The following is a 15,969-nucleotide window of genomic DNA, read 5'->3' on the forward strand; positions in this document are numbered from 1 at the left end:
GGCCAATCTGACGCTCAAGTGGAGATCGCGAGACAGTTTTCTATAAATACGTGTTTCAATCCAAATCTAGGATTACTTCTCCAGATCTTCTTCTTGGGTTCTAGGGTTTATATCTGGGGATATTTTGCTAGTTTTTTTTTTTATGTTTTGATTGAGTATTTAACTCATGGTTTAAAGAGTATGCATCAAAAGATTATTTATTTGTTCTACACAAAAGAGAGAGTTGTTCTTCGATGGATTCTGAAGAATTTGAGCCTGAAGCTTTGGTGGATTCTGGAGTAGCTCATCGTCAAGATAATTCCGAGGTGAAGACGGGGTTGGAAGAGGCACATAGGGGTTGGTTCAATTTGGGCGTGGATTCGCTAGGTAATTAAGAGTATACCTGTGTAATTCCTTTTATGTCTTTTTAGTAGATTATTTTGTAGCTTTTGCCTGTGGTTTTTTATTACAATTGGAGGTGTCCAATTGTGGTTTTTCCACGTAAAATCGTTGTGTTGATTTGTCTTGATTGTTTGATTGGGATTGTTATATTCTGCTTAAAATTGATACATAATCACAAATCAACATCTAGGGGATTTCTAGATTTTTCATAAGTGGAAGTCCAAAAGAATAGGAGGTCTAAAATAATTGATAAGGGTACTAATAGCAGCACTCTTTTTTTTAATCATGTTCACCAGACCAGTAATATGAACACTGATTTTTTTAAAAAGAAAAGACAAAAACAACTAATAATAATAATAATAATAAGGGCAAATTGCATTAAAGCTCCCTATAGTCTGGAATTTATGTCATTTTGATCTATGACTTTTTAATTGTGACACATTTGATTATGAATTTTGAATCTTGTTCCAAATAAGAATAATTGAATATACCATTACTCAATTTTAAGGCAAACTTGTCAATTTAATAAAATATAGCCTAATTTGACAAAAATAAATGTTAAAAAACATATTTTTAAATTTTCAAAATTATTTCTACACACCAAAGATAAAATTATATAAAATTTTTACACATTTATTTATTTTTTTTACCATCTTAATTTTTATTATGTGTTTAAATGATAATCATGTAATGGTTGGTTGTTAGGATTTTAATGTGTAATCGATATATTTAATATATGAAATCTTTTTAGTTTTGGATTTCTTAATTTAATGGATTGGTTTAATAATGATATCAAAGTTGTCGCCATATTTGACTTTTGAAAAATTAAAGGTAGCGTTTGGTAGAGTTTTAGAATTATTATTTGAGAATAGAGTTGTATTTTGAGTATGTGAGTTTTGAAATTATGATTTGCGTGTAAATGAGTTTTAAAAAGAGTTTTGAATTGAGTTTCAAATTTTTGATGTAACATATGATATTTTATTTAAAAACTTACAACTCATAACAAAATACACAATTCAAAATTCTATTCAAAACTCATAAAAAATTTTAAAAAAAATTTAAAATATTTTTTATTTCAAATATAAAAATAACGATTGTCAAAAAAAAAAAAAAAAAACAACAACAACAACAACAACATTGTTCCGAACGACCGGGGGACGTCTGGGAGGATGATCAGGTAGACGTGTTTTCAAAAGTGAGTGTGGAATCAATTTTCAAAAACTCTAAACAAACACCACACTCAAACCAAGGGGTGAAATTGTGTTTTGAAAGCCTTACCAAACATATCCAAAAACTAATTTAATGAAAATAAAAACAACCACTCCATTATATAGTTATCATCCAAACACATAATAAAAAATAATTTGATAAAATAAATAAATATGTAAAAGATTTATCAATTTTACATAATTTTATCTTTGGTATATAGAAATAATTTTTAAAAATTTAAAAACATTTATTGACATTTATTTTTGTAAAATTAGATTATATTTTTATCAAATTGACGACTTTACCTTTAAAATTGAGCAATGATATATTCAATTGTCCTTATTTTGAACAAGATTCAAAATTTAGAATCAAATGTGTCACAATTAAAAAGTCAGGGACTAAAGTGACACAAACCCCCCTAATAATAATAATAATAATAATAATAATAATAGCAACATGATTAGTATGAAATTAAAAAAAATCAACGTCTTGACAAATTAAAAATAAATAAAACCTATCAAAGACGACCAGAATTAGAATAATACATGTGGTGTGGTAAGTGATTTTCAAAGCCCTGCAGGCTCTACTATAATTATTTTGTTCGATCACAAAATTTTTTATAAAAAATCATAAAAAAATGTTGTGTTCTTCTCTGTTCATTTCATTTCATTTCAACCCAGAACATTTACAATTGTTACTATGAATGACAAAAAAAATAAAAAATAAAAAATGATATTGTCAAGTTATTTTGTATGGGTTTTATGTAGAGAAATTGAATATAACTCGTCTTTGGTTCATAAGTTGTGCCCGTGGACTAACGAGAGACCTCACTCCAATAATTCAATCGTTCATTTGTGAGACCTTATGTTTAAATTTTTATGAAAAAATAAAATAAAATCAAATCAAAAGATAAAATAAAATCAAATCAAAAGATAAGATAGTCTAAAGATTGGGTTTGTTTAAGGGATTGAATTAGGAGATGATTGGACAGACTGAATAAGAGGGGATTAGAATTCATCGGACGTGAATCTTAAGACTGTGAATTCCCGGACTATTTGGTTGGATTGCATATGTATCCCATGTTTGTTTTCTTACGGGATTATCTGGAAATGAGTATTTTTACTGAATCTAATGTTTGGTTGGACGGATTAGATAAGATAAATGAGCAAAAAATTATTTTACCCATTTTCAATTGTTTACTAAGAAATAGCAATATTAAACATAACTTTAATATTTTAATTATTTTTAGCTAGATTAAATAAAAATTTATTTTATTTTATTTTTTACACAATTAAATAAATTTATTTTTTAAAATTAAATAAATAAAATATCAATAAAAATATATGTTATTTTTTAATTAAATTTTTAAATAAATTTATTTTAAAAAATAATAATAATTAAATAATGAAATTAAATAAAACATCTATTGAAGTTTAAATAATGAAATTAAATAAAATATAAACAAAATTTTAAAATAAAACATCAATAAAATATCTATAAAAAAAATTATTTTAAAAAAATTAAATAAATAAAACATCAATAAAAAGTTGAATAAAATAAATTTATTTTTAAATTGAGACATTTAAATTTTATTGAATTTTATTAAATATAATATATAATTAAATAGTAAAAGATCAAAATGATCATTTTATCACCTAATCTCAACAGTAAATAATCTCACGGTAACCTCACTCTATCAATACTAACCCAGTAATAACTCTTTTCTTTATTACAACTTCACTCACCGATTAGTATTCAACACCTTTGTTGTCTTAACCTAGCCTACACGTCACCTCCTCCATATAGCATAAGTGTGTTCAATCACATAGTCGATGTAATAACTAACTCTTATATCAAATGATATGAATCTCTTAAACAAAACTCACTCTTAAAAATTGATCAATATCTAAGGGTGAATTTTATGTGTCACATACATATAGACATATGTATGTATCCATTTCTCTGAATGTGTGTGTTTGACAGTAGTTATTGTAATATGCTTACTTGATAAAAATATGGCCAATTGACTAGCTAATCCAATTTTTTAGAACAATGATTTTGCTAATTAAATACATTATGTTATATTAAAATTATTTGGTGACATACAATTTTTTTAATAAATATATAATATTTATAATAATAAATTCAACATAGTATCAAAAAAATTATCAACAACACGCCACCGTATCAATAAAAAACAAGTACATCGACTGGTACAGAATTCACAACCTTGCTCCTTAGTGGTTGCAAATTAGATGCCTTTGTTCCTAATTGGGTCAAGAATTTAAAAAGATTTGGACACTTCCTTCAACATTCTTTGCCAACAAAACAGCAACAAATTAAATAAATTTAGAAATAATTTTTGAGTTTTTTATTTTTTATATTTTTGTGTTTTTAGTGAATTTTTAAAATATTTTACTCAAATTTATTTACTTTTTAGATGTATATGAATCTAAGGTGCTGTTTGATGTAACTGTTAAAACAGATTATAAATTATAACTTAACAGATTATAGATTATGACTTTAATCAAAAGTCATTAATCTGTTTGGTATAGCTGTTGAATTATAGATTTAAGTTGCTGAATAATGTTTATTAAATAAGCTGTGAAGTAACTTTTTCAATTAACTTTTATTTTTTATTATTCACTATTTGTCTACATTTCTCATAAAAAATAATAATAATATTTTATAATTCATTTGGGTCTTTTTCTATTTTTAAAAAAATAAAAAATAAAAAAATTTAATAGTATAACCGTAAATTAACATGTCCACAGCAGAAGATGATAATTAGAAGCAAGGGGTGAACAGCTTTTCAGAATCAACTTTTTTAACTTAAAATAAATTGTTAGAATCAGAAGCTGTTTGAAATAAGTTTAATCAAACAATCCAAAATAACTTTTTAAAAGCCAAAAACCATAAGTTGCCTCAAAAAAGCCCCACCAAATACCCCCTAACTCTCCCAATCATATGCGATCTCATCTTGCACACACATTAAGAGAAAACATAACTCGCAAAAGGTGCAAGAGATAAACCTCTTGAAATAGAGCTCAGATACAATGTCAAGACAATTGTAGTAACAAAAGTTTAAACTATTATGGAATGAAACCAACAATATATACATCAAGCTAATACACCAAATCATAATTGTAGCCACTGAAACAACTTTGTTATTACAAAGTCATTACTACAGAGATAAATGTATAGAGTAGCAGGAATGCTTATGTAAGTTCCACAAGCATAACACATGCGTATCAAAGATTCAGAATTACACTACTCTAAAATAGAAGAAAGAAAATTAAGTATATAAATCATGTGCACTTAGTCGACGAATTGCAATTTTATTGTCTTTAATGAAGATTAAAAATTGCTAGCTTTATGAATGGGAGCTGAGATAACTCACTAAGATGACAACATAAATGTGCCAATGAAATTAAAAATAACAATAATAATAATAAATACATATATGTTGCTGCCTTATTTGAAAATCAGATTGTGACAAGTTTTGTCACAGGGGTACGCACAGTCAAAGGCCTTAACGCTTGATCGATCAAAATACCAATCTCCAACAGATAGCGCAATCCCCTGCCATCGTTAAACATCCCATATTAGATAGTTCACAATTCTTTTGCTCAACGATAACAAGTATGCAAAAGGAGCACACAAGTGAACCCAACAAGTGATCAAAAGTACCTACATTCCATCTTTGAATTGTTTTTGAGTCCAATGAGGTATGTTTATGTGGGATTAAATCTTCAATTCTTGATTATTTGTATTATATGCTCTCTTAAAAGATTAAAAAGGGGAAAACAAACAAACACACACTAACAATAACTAAATCACAAATCTCAAGGACCAATAATTTCAAGTTAAGTTCTAGTTTTACTAGATCTCCAAAAAACTAGAGTCTAGGTTAGTGGACATTTGGAAGCATCTCCTCAAGTTTTCTCCAAGCTGGGCCTCTTGACAAAATTTCCTCGCATTTGGTTATAGTCGCTACACCTTGAGGTAATATGTATTTCTTGATTCATGTAGCTTCTATAGAGGTCATTAGTGATGCTAGTGTCACCAAAAAAATGCTAGCAAATTACATTTTGGAACACACGTTTTGAAACATGGTATATTTTCATTCCAAAAGGTAAATTTAGCATATCAAAAGTGCTTTTTGTTTAGATAATAGATATGGGTAAGGATTTGAAAAGAGAAAGAGAAAATGTGATAATAATGTGAATGAAATATTTGCTAAATTTTTTTCTCCATTTCCCTTCCTCTTTCCAAATTCCCATCTAAATTCATAATCTAAACACAGCGTAAAGGTTTTCTTAGAAGAAAAATAAAAAATAAAAAAGAATAATTGTGAGTCAAGTTTTGACAGGAAAAAGTGTCTTGGGTCACGATGATAGAAATGTGTTACAGTTACTACATGATTAATTCGGGACAAAAAAAAAAAAAAAAAAAAAAGAGAAAGTCCTACATTTCATTGGATGTCTAAATGTTAAAAGAAAAATACTCTAAAAGTAGTATAATACAAGTTTGCTTCTATTACACAACATTTTAGAACATGTGGCATAGGACTGCAAATGAACGGAGTTGTTCATGAATAGCTCGAAGCTCGGCTCATTTGCAGCTTGCTCAAGCTCGTTTGATTACCAAACAAGTCGAGCTCGAGCCTTATTATCAAGCTCGATTATTAAACAAGCCAAGCTTGATCTAATGTGAGCTCAACTCGATTAAGCTCAGCTTGGCTTGATTATATTATATTATATATATTATTTATATATGTTGTAACCAAAAAAAAAAAAAAAATGAATTTGAAAATGCATATGGAGTTCATCATTTTACATACTCCAAGTCAACAAGAAATATATATATTATATATATATAATAATAATAAACAAATAATGCACTGCTCATGGAAATGTAACATGATGGAAAACAATTTATGAAGGGTGAGATTAGTTCAATTTTCGTTATCCTTCGATGTGGGAGAGCCACTGAATGAACTTCACCAAAAAAAAAAAAAAAATTGTAAATGACGTGTGCAAGTTTGCAATGGTTAAGAGTCCCACATCACTTCTTTATACATTCAATAGGCACAAAAAGCTGTATATAATTGAGGGACGCCAGCAGGCCATCTTTGCTACGGCTGTTAGGAGAGAATACATATTGTAAAGTCGAGACACAAGAGCTGAGCTCGAGTTTTGTTTTAGTCCAACGAGTTGAGCTCGAGCTCAAGCCAAGCTCGAGCACTTACTTGAGCCAAGCTCGAACAAAGTTGATATTCGGTTCAGCTCGTTTGCAGCCTAGTGTGGCGTACCACACGAACCGGAACAATCCGCATTCCAGCTAACATAGAGTGATGCAAATGTACAAGTATGAGACCTAGGCCTCCTTGATGTGTGTATGAGCATAGGTGCTAATTTTTCTTTATGTTTTCTTCATATGCGTGCGTGTTTATTTCTATTAACAGAACTTGAGTATGAGTTAATTGTGATAAGTAAAACCAAACATTGAGCATGAGATTGGCATTAACTGACTTGAAAAGTATGGGTGATTGACATAAATTGAAGGCTAGGTCAAGAGAAATCAAAATATGACATAGCTCAAGGCAGAAAGGAAAACCATGATTGACTACAAATCTATACTAGTATTCAATAGAACTAATACATAGTAACCACACATCAGCTGTACCTTATTGCCAACAAGAGGTGAATCATCAGCAAACCATGTATCCTGTCTCTCTGTTTGGCAGTGAGCAAAACATGAATTTATGAATAACCCATTTTCCTCGGACGTTGAGAATCCCTCTATTGCATTCAGCATATGATTTCTGAAGTCTGCTCCAAAGAATATACAAAATCTTTAATCAATTGATGAAATTTCTATACTACATTTTTAACAAAGCTGATTAAATTTGTTAATAGTCATGCCAATTGAGTAATTTCTGTTATATAAAACCACCTTGCAGAAACTGGATCTGTGATTCTGAACAACTTGCGTGATTCATTTTGCAGTCACGCCAACTGCCACTAGGATCAGCTGATGCAGGAGCTAAACTGGCCTGGACCTGAATTGCGAAATTAAGAATTTATCAAGTTTTTCATTTAACACGCTTAAAAGCAGTCACAAAGCAAGCCATTGTCAGTTGTTTTGCTGCATGAGTGAAACTCCAGGTGAACTAAATTTAGCAAACTCTACAGAAACAAGATATTACCTGCCATGAATCATAGGCTGCATTGAGAATAAATAGAGGGGTTTTGACATTGGCAATTAAGTTCTCGGGGAAGAAGCACTGTAATGGAAGAATGATATGAAAGTCAAAGTGAGTTTGAGAATGATGGGATTGAACAGAATTTGGTATTTTCTTATGCAATTAAATCTCATGCATTTGCCAAGAAAATTGAAGGAACAGACTCACCGAAGTCGGATCAAGATTCTCGGTACAACTACTTGGAAGATTCTTTTGCACCCCCTAGTAGTTAAACATATTTCAAATGATCAAGAATGTATAGGATGTCAGATGACCATGCTCAACAAGAAATATTCAAGAAATAAAACTAGTAAGTTACTAGACAGGCATGTGCACAACTTCTTTAAATTGCTCAAGTCATACATCAAGTTTTTGGATATAAAAATTAAACAATTATGGCAGGTTTCACTTTAAAAATATATTACAAAATAATTAAACGATAGTAAGACATGTTTGAACATGTGTCCACCAAGTGTCAAATGAGATTTGTGTGGTATCAGTGTCCGACAAGATAAGCCACCTTCTAAGAAGTGACCGTGCTTTTTACCAACAAATGTTGCAAGGAAGAGGGACAGTATTTTGATAGATACAGAGACATAAAATAATAATAAAATAAAATCAACTTCCATATTCCCTTTCTAGTTGGCCGCCAATCAGAGGCAGCATATGCATGGTTTGAAAGTAATAAATTTTAATGAAATTACAAGACTCATTACATATATTATAACTTTGGTCATATATATGTGTGTTACAGCTTACTTCCAGTTCCCACAGTAACTAGTGTGCATGCAGGAGATGATAGACATGTAGATTATATGGACAATGGGAAGGAGGGGGGGGGGAGCTTTCTGTTAAGTACCTGCAAGCTAACCACACCACTAAAAAAATTCCTAAGGGTGTGCCCACCAGATACATCAACCCTGCAATGCCAAAAAAGTCGACCATAAAAACGTTAACTACTAACTACCAAGCTTAGGAGGATATACAAATATAAGTTTTACAGGATATAATCAAACTACTAGAGTTTTAGTAGTTACGCGTCAAGGAATAATCCAGCATCACTCAAGCACTTTACTTTAGTACTTGCAGGAAATAAATTTCGAAACTCATCACAATGTAATATAGAAGCCAGGCCCCCAGCAGAACACCCTGAAAGAAGAGCCTGAAACAAAATGGATTCGTATTTTCAAAAGAAGAATCAAAATAATGGCAAAAAGGCATGGACAGAATTGAATGATTTGGTACACATAAAACCTGGTCGGCATTGCTCATCCCCCTTGACATTAAATCTTCCATAGCAGCTGACCATATGCGTTGCCCTCTAAATTCCAGTTGTGCAGCCTAGAAATGAAATAATATTTCTTGAAGAAGTGTACACAAACCAATGATCAAAACAAGGTCTTGACTCAATAAATGAATGGAATCAACCGAGTTGTGGATTGCTGAACTCATTTATCTTACGAACGATCTCAAGCAAGCTTCTACATGAGCCAATCTTGATGTGAGCTTGAGTAGCTCACTTCGTTATATGGTTCTAGGAAGCCCACTACCTTATGAAACAAAATTCAAGTCAAGCTACTACATGAAGCTTGGCTTATTTGTTAGTTGATTTAGGGCAAGCCTCTAACCCAGATACTCACAAGCCAAGCTCAAGTATCTTTGATTCACTTTACAACTTTAGGTACATGATCAAATATAGTCAACCAATTCATATAACCGATGTTGTGAATTAATTTCTTGAAGGATAGTGGAATAGATTTTCACAAACTATTAAATAAGTAACCATTTCTCATCTCATCTACAGTCTCAGACCAATTATTATTTAGTTACTGTCGCGCCTTGGACCAATTTAATGTGATGAAGGAAACAGGATCCAGTAACAGAGAGGCATCAAAAATTGCATTACTAGAATAAATTTTACAAGATAAGGTCATTGGAGATTGTTTTGTCAAAATTAACACCAAAATACCTATTAGAACTAAAATGCCTACAAGTTTTCCATTACTGACAAAACACACCTTATATCACTTGATCTATAATTATTACTCCCTCCATCCCATTTTATTTGTCCACCTTTCCATTTTGATCTGTCCCAAAATGTTAATTTTGTTAGATTTCCAAAACTACCCACTATAAATCATTATACACCCATTTAAAAATTCAAATAGAAGGGTAGTGGAGGTAAAAATATTTCAAAATTTGAATTGAAGTGTCATGATTGCACGTCTCCTTATAAGTTGGATTCCCTAAAATGGACAAACAAGTAGTGACGGAGGGAGTGATTAGTTAGTCTTCTTTGCAAGTGCTTAATTATTATACACTACACATTTTATGGGTTGCAAATAAAGTTGGAGACAAAACACTAACTAGTGCCTCTTGGAATAACTCAACTAAGTGTACAACTTTAATCATCTCTTCTTTGAAATGACTTGGAAGAAGTATGAAAAGTAATGTGGTCCAAAGAAGTAATAAATGTCAAGCAACTTGTGCAGGAGCCTTATCTGTAATGTAGGCCCTGCGTACTTCAATTGGGCACATGGCCCATGGACAGTGGTGCCTGACCACATGATTAGATCAGCAGGTTTATTTTACATAGGTATATGTTAGCCTCAGAAATATTACTTTCTCCCTCGGGTGAAGCCCATGGACCCATTGCATGGAAATAAGACTTTTTGGTCCAATAAGTGTCATTAGTAGATTTTATTATTAATATTTATTTAGTTATAAGTAATTATTTGCTAGGATATTTGGCTATATTTCCTAAAATTGTTAGGGTTTAATTAGGGTTAATGGTGTATAAATCAATGTTTTAAAAACTGGATCGGTGAACAAACCGGAAAAAGGGATCGGGTAGATGGATCAACCAGTTCAACTATCAAGTTGAGTTGAAATCGAATCGTGACATCATAATTATTTTATAAATATATTAAAAATTACTTAATAATGATATAAAAATTAAGATATATTTATTTAAATTATTTTTATATTTTAAGATACATATAATTACATAAATATATCTATATTTATTTTTTTGTAAAATATACTAATCATATATAATGTTTGAAAGAAAATATTATAATAATATATATTTAGCAAATATAAACTAAAGTTAAAGGTGACATGGTGGTTATACTATTATTCCACTATTTTTTATTTTATTTTATTTTATTTTTTTGCTGTGGTACTTTTATGTGAAATTGGAACTTAGTTTTGTAAAATTGTTAAATATATGTTTGTTTGGAATAAAATATAATAAATACCATAAATAATATTTTTTTACTATATATAAGCAAGGAGGTATGGTGGCTCAATGGAAATAAGCTGCCTTTTCAACCAAAGGTGCTGTGTTCGACTCTCACAAGCTTCAACACTGGAATAGGTGCGCGCAAGGCTGGCCGGTTTACTTCAACCGGTGCTGGTTTGTCCGATTTACCGGTTCAACCGTGGATTTATCCGGTTCATCTAAAATAGCCAGTTTTGAAGCTTAGAGGGTAGACCAGACTATGGACCAGTCGATGGGTCAACCGGTTGAACCGGCCGATCTAGTCTAGTTTCAAAACATTGCTATAAATAAAGTTTTGCATTTTATTATTCAGAGTTGATGAATAAAACTGAGTGTTAAGGCTGTGACTATATCCAATAAGTGATTTTTGGTAGAGAACTGTTTCAAATTTCAAATAAACCCCATGCCTCTATGTGCCACATGGCAGGCAATGACATAGGAGGAAATATCCTCAATATACCTTATTACATTTACTTGTGGTAAGGATTAGGGCCACAATACCCACCAACAAAAAGGACAGGGGTCGTAAGGTAGCAATTTCGTTCATTTTGTTCAGGTTTTTTGTAGCCAAATAGAGCATCAATATTGGTTGAGCAAGAAAATAAAAATACCACATACTCTCCCACTAACCTTATCTTCACTATCCCCAGCAAAGGAGGCACCATCACAATAACGAACCTTTACTCTATTCCAATTGAAAAAATCTGCAATGAAACAAGACCTTTAGTCAGCAAAATGATCGTACACACACGTCCAGAACATAGCTACAAAAAATAAAATAATAATACCGAAGGAGATAGAAGAAGGAAGTTGTATTAATGATTTAACTATATGTAGTTTTTTTTTTTTTTTTATTAAAAAAAATAGGAACTAGATGTACTTTGAGATTGAGAGAATACCTGGATTTTCTTCAGCCTTATTGCTAAGTATTCCTGTAAATGGTATCTGCTTTTCCATGTAAGTTGATGATCCACGCCGAGTCGTTTTGCGGTAAACACAAGATCGTATGGCATGACACCATCCTCCACCCTGTCACAAGATGTCCCACAAAGTCAGGTTCTCAATCAAAACCAAGAAGTATAGTTGAAAAATCTGTAGCATGAAGCATCCTGCCAAGATATTGTCAGCCCACAGATTCAAATACTGATAAGCACGCAAAAAATACGAAACAAAACTTTTCTCTAATTTGATAACTGCATAACATGTCATCAACAGACTATCAAACATCTTGCATTGAAAACAGGAGGAAACATTTTTCTAGAAGTAATCCTCAGATTTACGGAGCGATTTATGTGAGCTAAAGGAAATTCCAACTCATAATAACATAGTGCTTGAAAATCTCGCATTTCAGTTCATTTTTCTTTGAACTCCAAATTATTAATAATTTTTCTTTGTTTAGTCGATCACATAGAACCTGTTAGAATTGTGTGCTCTGGTTGCCACTAGAAATAACATAATCTTCCCTATCAATATACTTGTGTTTTAAGGATTAGAGGAGCAACGGGTATCTGGAACTACAGATTTATCAGACAGTTTGGTACTTGAAACAGTGGAACATCAGCGTGTGTGTGCATGTGTGTGTGTGTGTGTGTGTTTTCTTTGGGATAATGAAAAACACTTTAACGTGTAAAAGTAAAAATGTAAGAAAAAGGACAAGTATTTTCAAGCTGTCTCACATACCTCCAATTGAATGAGCCAACTGTTTGCTCCTGAATCATATCCGCGGTGGAAATGATAACCGGGTAATGTTCCATCCAAACATACTGTAAAAGTAAACCACACCACAAGATAAATGGTGGAGGGGGAAATTAGGTAGATTTCATAACAAGGAAAAGTAAGTATCTAATTTCGCAAGCATTAAAACTTCAAATAAGATGAGATATATAACTTTGAAGCTATGTTATCTTGAATGCAGATTGTTCCAATACAAGGAATGGGAACATGAATGTAGTATATCACATACTCTAAAATGTGGTGTATGATAAAGGTAGGGTCATTTAGATCACACTAATAAATTTAATAGAGTTCTAAATAATGATAGCAATTATATTTTAATAATAGACATCCAATAAAGTATAGGTATGAATTAATTATGTTAAAACACAAATCTAGAAACATTAGGGCCCAATTGTTTTACATTTGGTCATGCAAAAACTGCATTCTCTCTAGTTCGTATATTTGATTTTCTTTACCTCCTACAGGAAACTTTCAAGAAAATATTTAGGAAAAATTTTGGAATTGTCAATTTTTATTTTTATTTTTATTTTTTTTTGGGACAAAATTGTACCACATTAAGGTATTTTTTTTACTTTTTTAAAGACCAAGAACTCCAACCAGCCCAACCTATCATCCAATACAAAATCTTATCACTAAACTCTGGATACGCACAATCACCCACAAATCACGTGTCAATTAAACCCGAGTGTTTTATTACCTCATGAGACTCAATTCGAGAAGTATCCATAGCAGACCTCTCATATTTAAGCCCTTAGCCACTGGGCCACCCATAGGAATTGTCACAAAGTAATGATGATTACTCTAACTCTACTACTTTACGGGTTGAGTTTCTTTCAAGTTCAAATCTAAATTTGAAACAATTTGAGAGGCTTACAAAATGAACAATTCGGATCATTAAAACAAATCCGTTATATTTGATTCAAATTTAAATTTGAGAAGCCCAATCCTTTTACAAAAAGGGCATGTTGATGCATCATTAATATGAGAAAATGATAGTTGTGAAGACCTAAATTTAACCAACCAAATCCACTAATTACTATCCGTACTACCAAACAACACTAATTGATAGCAACAGGCTAACAAATTGATAGCAACAGGCTAACCAACTAAACCTAGTCTAGTTGGTCACCATGACTCTCTTGTGTTTGGTTGGGTTTGGTTGGGGGCTTTGGAAATAAAAAGAAAAAAGATGTATGAAACTAGATAAAATATAAGAATATTTTATTTACATTTCACCTATTTTTTTTCTTTTCCTTCCCAAATCTCCCAACCAAACACAGTATTAAGGGCTTAGTCCCAAGGAGAGGTCATGGGTTCAACTCTTCCTAAGGTCGTGTTTGGTTCACGGATTTGGGAACGGATTTATAAAGAAAAATGGAAAATTATGTGAAACTCGATAAAAATGTAAATATATTTTATTCAAATTTCACCAGTATTTTCCCTTTCTCTTTCCCTTTCCCTTTCTAAATCCCTCTCCAAATATTTGAACCAAACAAAGCCAACGGGCAGTTGAATAAAGAGGAAAGTACTGGATGATTTGTAAGAATGGGAGGCTAACTCTCTAATCTAACCATTATCAACAAACTTTTTAGCAGATAAAAAAACACAAAACAAACAGGCTAACAAATTGATATAATTATGCAATTAATATCATGCCATGACACAAAAGCACCTCAATCAGATCACTCACCCAATAAAAGTAAACCAAGAGAAAAGGCAAACATGAAAACGCGTTACAAAATCAATCAATAATTAGAAATCAGTTTTAAAAAAGCAAAAAACTTGCTTTACCAAATAAAGAAAACAGTGAAAAGTAACATCAATCAATATAGAATTATGCATAGTGGCCATAATGTAGACAATTGAATTTAAAAAATTTTAAAAAAAAAATAAAAAATAAAAAAGAAATAAACAATTGAATGCAATACACATATAAATCAAGCAACAAAAAAAAAAAAAAAAAAAAATCATTTTAGGAAACAAAAAACATATATATATATATATATATATAGAGAGAGAGAGAGAGAGAGTACCAGCGCCTTTGGCAGCAGCACCTTGAATGAGGGTAAGACCGACGGTGAGAGGATTATTACCGTCGGAAGCAGAGACTCCATAGAAAGATTCAAATCGAAGCTCTGTCAGATTGAAATACTCAAACCCATCTACACATTTGCTAACAAACCCAACAACAAATAGAACCCATAAACCCATAAGCTTCCTCATAGCTGTGTCAATCAATCCCACCCAAAAAATCTCAAAAACCAATCACTAGCCTACAACACTGAAAATCTATATATAGAACCAAATATGGGAACAATGTTAAGAATTTTAGAGAGAGAGAAAGAGAGGAAAGTGAGAGAAAACGAGGAGCAGAGATCTTTGAAACTGTTAAAGCAGTCACGCCATTGATAAGGGAGAGCGGAGAACTAAGCGAAGTATAAATAGTGTGCTTTTTGCAGGAGGGCATTGGTAATAATTGTGTTAATCGCACGTTTGGAATCTAGTAGAGAAAGCTAAAGTCACCATAAGTGGAGTACACGGACGATTCGACAAGGATTGACACGGTGGAGGACCCCGGTTCTGCCCGTAAAAAAAAAAAAAATGCTACGGATGTAACCCTATGTTTGGTTAAAAAATTTTAAAAAAATAAATAAATAAGATATATTTACAATTTACACAATTTTACATATTTTTTTTATTTTTCTTTCTAAAATTATTTTTAAATTTTTTAACTAAACACAATGTTAAACTTGATCGTGTCCCTAGGTGAGGTGAGAAATAATTATGATTTGGGAAGTTAAAATTTTTTTAAAAAAAATAATAATTAAGGAGGAGTTATATTAATAATAATGATTGAGATCCTTTTTTAGAACTCTATAATCTTTTTTGGATCTCAACCATAAATGGTGTGGCCCCACATATATATGAATGGGTCTCACACATACATCAATGGTTAAGATCCAAAGGGTTCCAAAAAAAAGAGTCTCAAATATTTTTGTTATATTAATAGTCCTTATAGTTCGGGGTTTGTATCACTTTAGTCTATGACATTTTAATTGTAATACATTTGACTTTAAATTTTGAATCTCGTTCTAAATAAGGACAATTGAAA

At 31.3% G+C, this 15,969-nt stretch overlaps 1 protein-coding gene across 1 annotated transcript; it reads right to left on the bottom strand.

Annotated features, from left to right (window-relative positions):
• Positions 1-4,908: 4,908 nt before the first annotated feature.
• LOC114288461 (pectin acetylesterase 10) lies at positions 4,909-15,443 on the bottom strand. Its single transcript, XM_082868491.1, has 12 exons — positions 14,891-15,443; positions 12,801-12,883; positions 12,020-12,149; positions 11,751-11,824; positions 9,092-9,178; positions 8,875-8,999; positions 8,697-8,757; positions 8,006-8,059; positions 7,802-7,879; positions 7,549-7,654; positions 7,279-7,424; positions 4,909-5,172 (listed from the first exon to the last, which is right to left on the bottom strand). The coding sequence occupies exons 1-12, from the start codon at positions 15,078-15,080 to the stop codon at positions 5,065-5,067; spliced, it is 1,242 nt and encodes a 413-aa protein (XP_082724617.1). The 5' UTR covers positions 15,081-15,443; the 3' UTR covers positions 4,909-5,064.
• Between the last annotated feature and the right edge of the window lie 526 nt (positions 15,444-15,969).

The sequence above is a fragment of the Camellia sinensis genome, chromosome 5 (genome assembly GCF_055761805.1).
Source record: "Camellia sinensis isolate YWXY chromosome 5, ASM5576180v1, whole genome shotgun sequence".
NCBI lineage: Eukaryota > Viridiplantae > Streptophyta > Magnoliopsida > Ericales > Theaceae > Camellia > Camellia sinensis.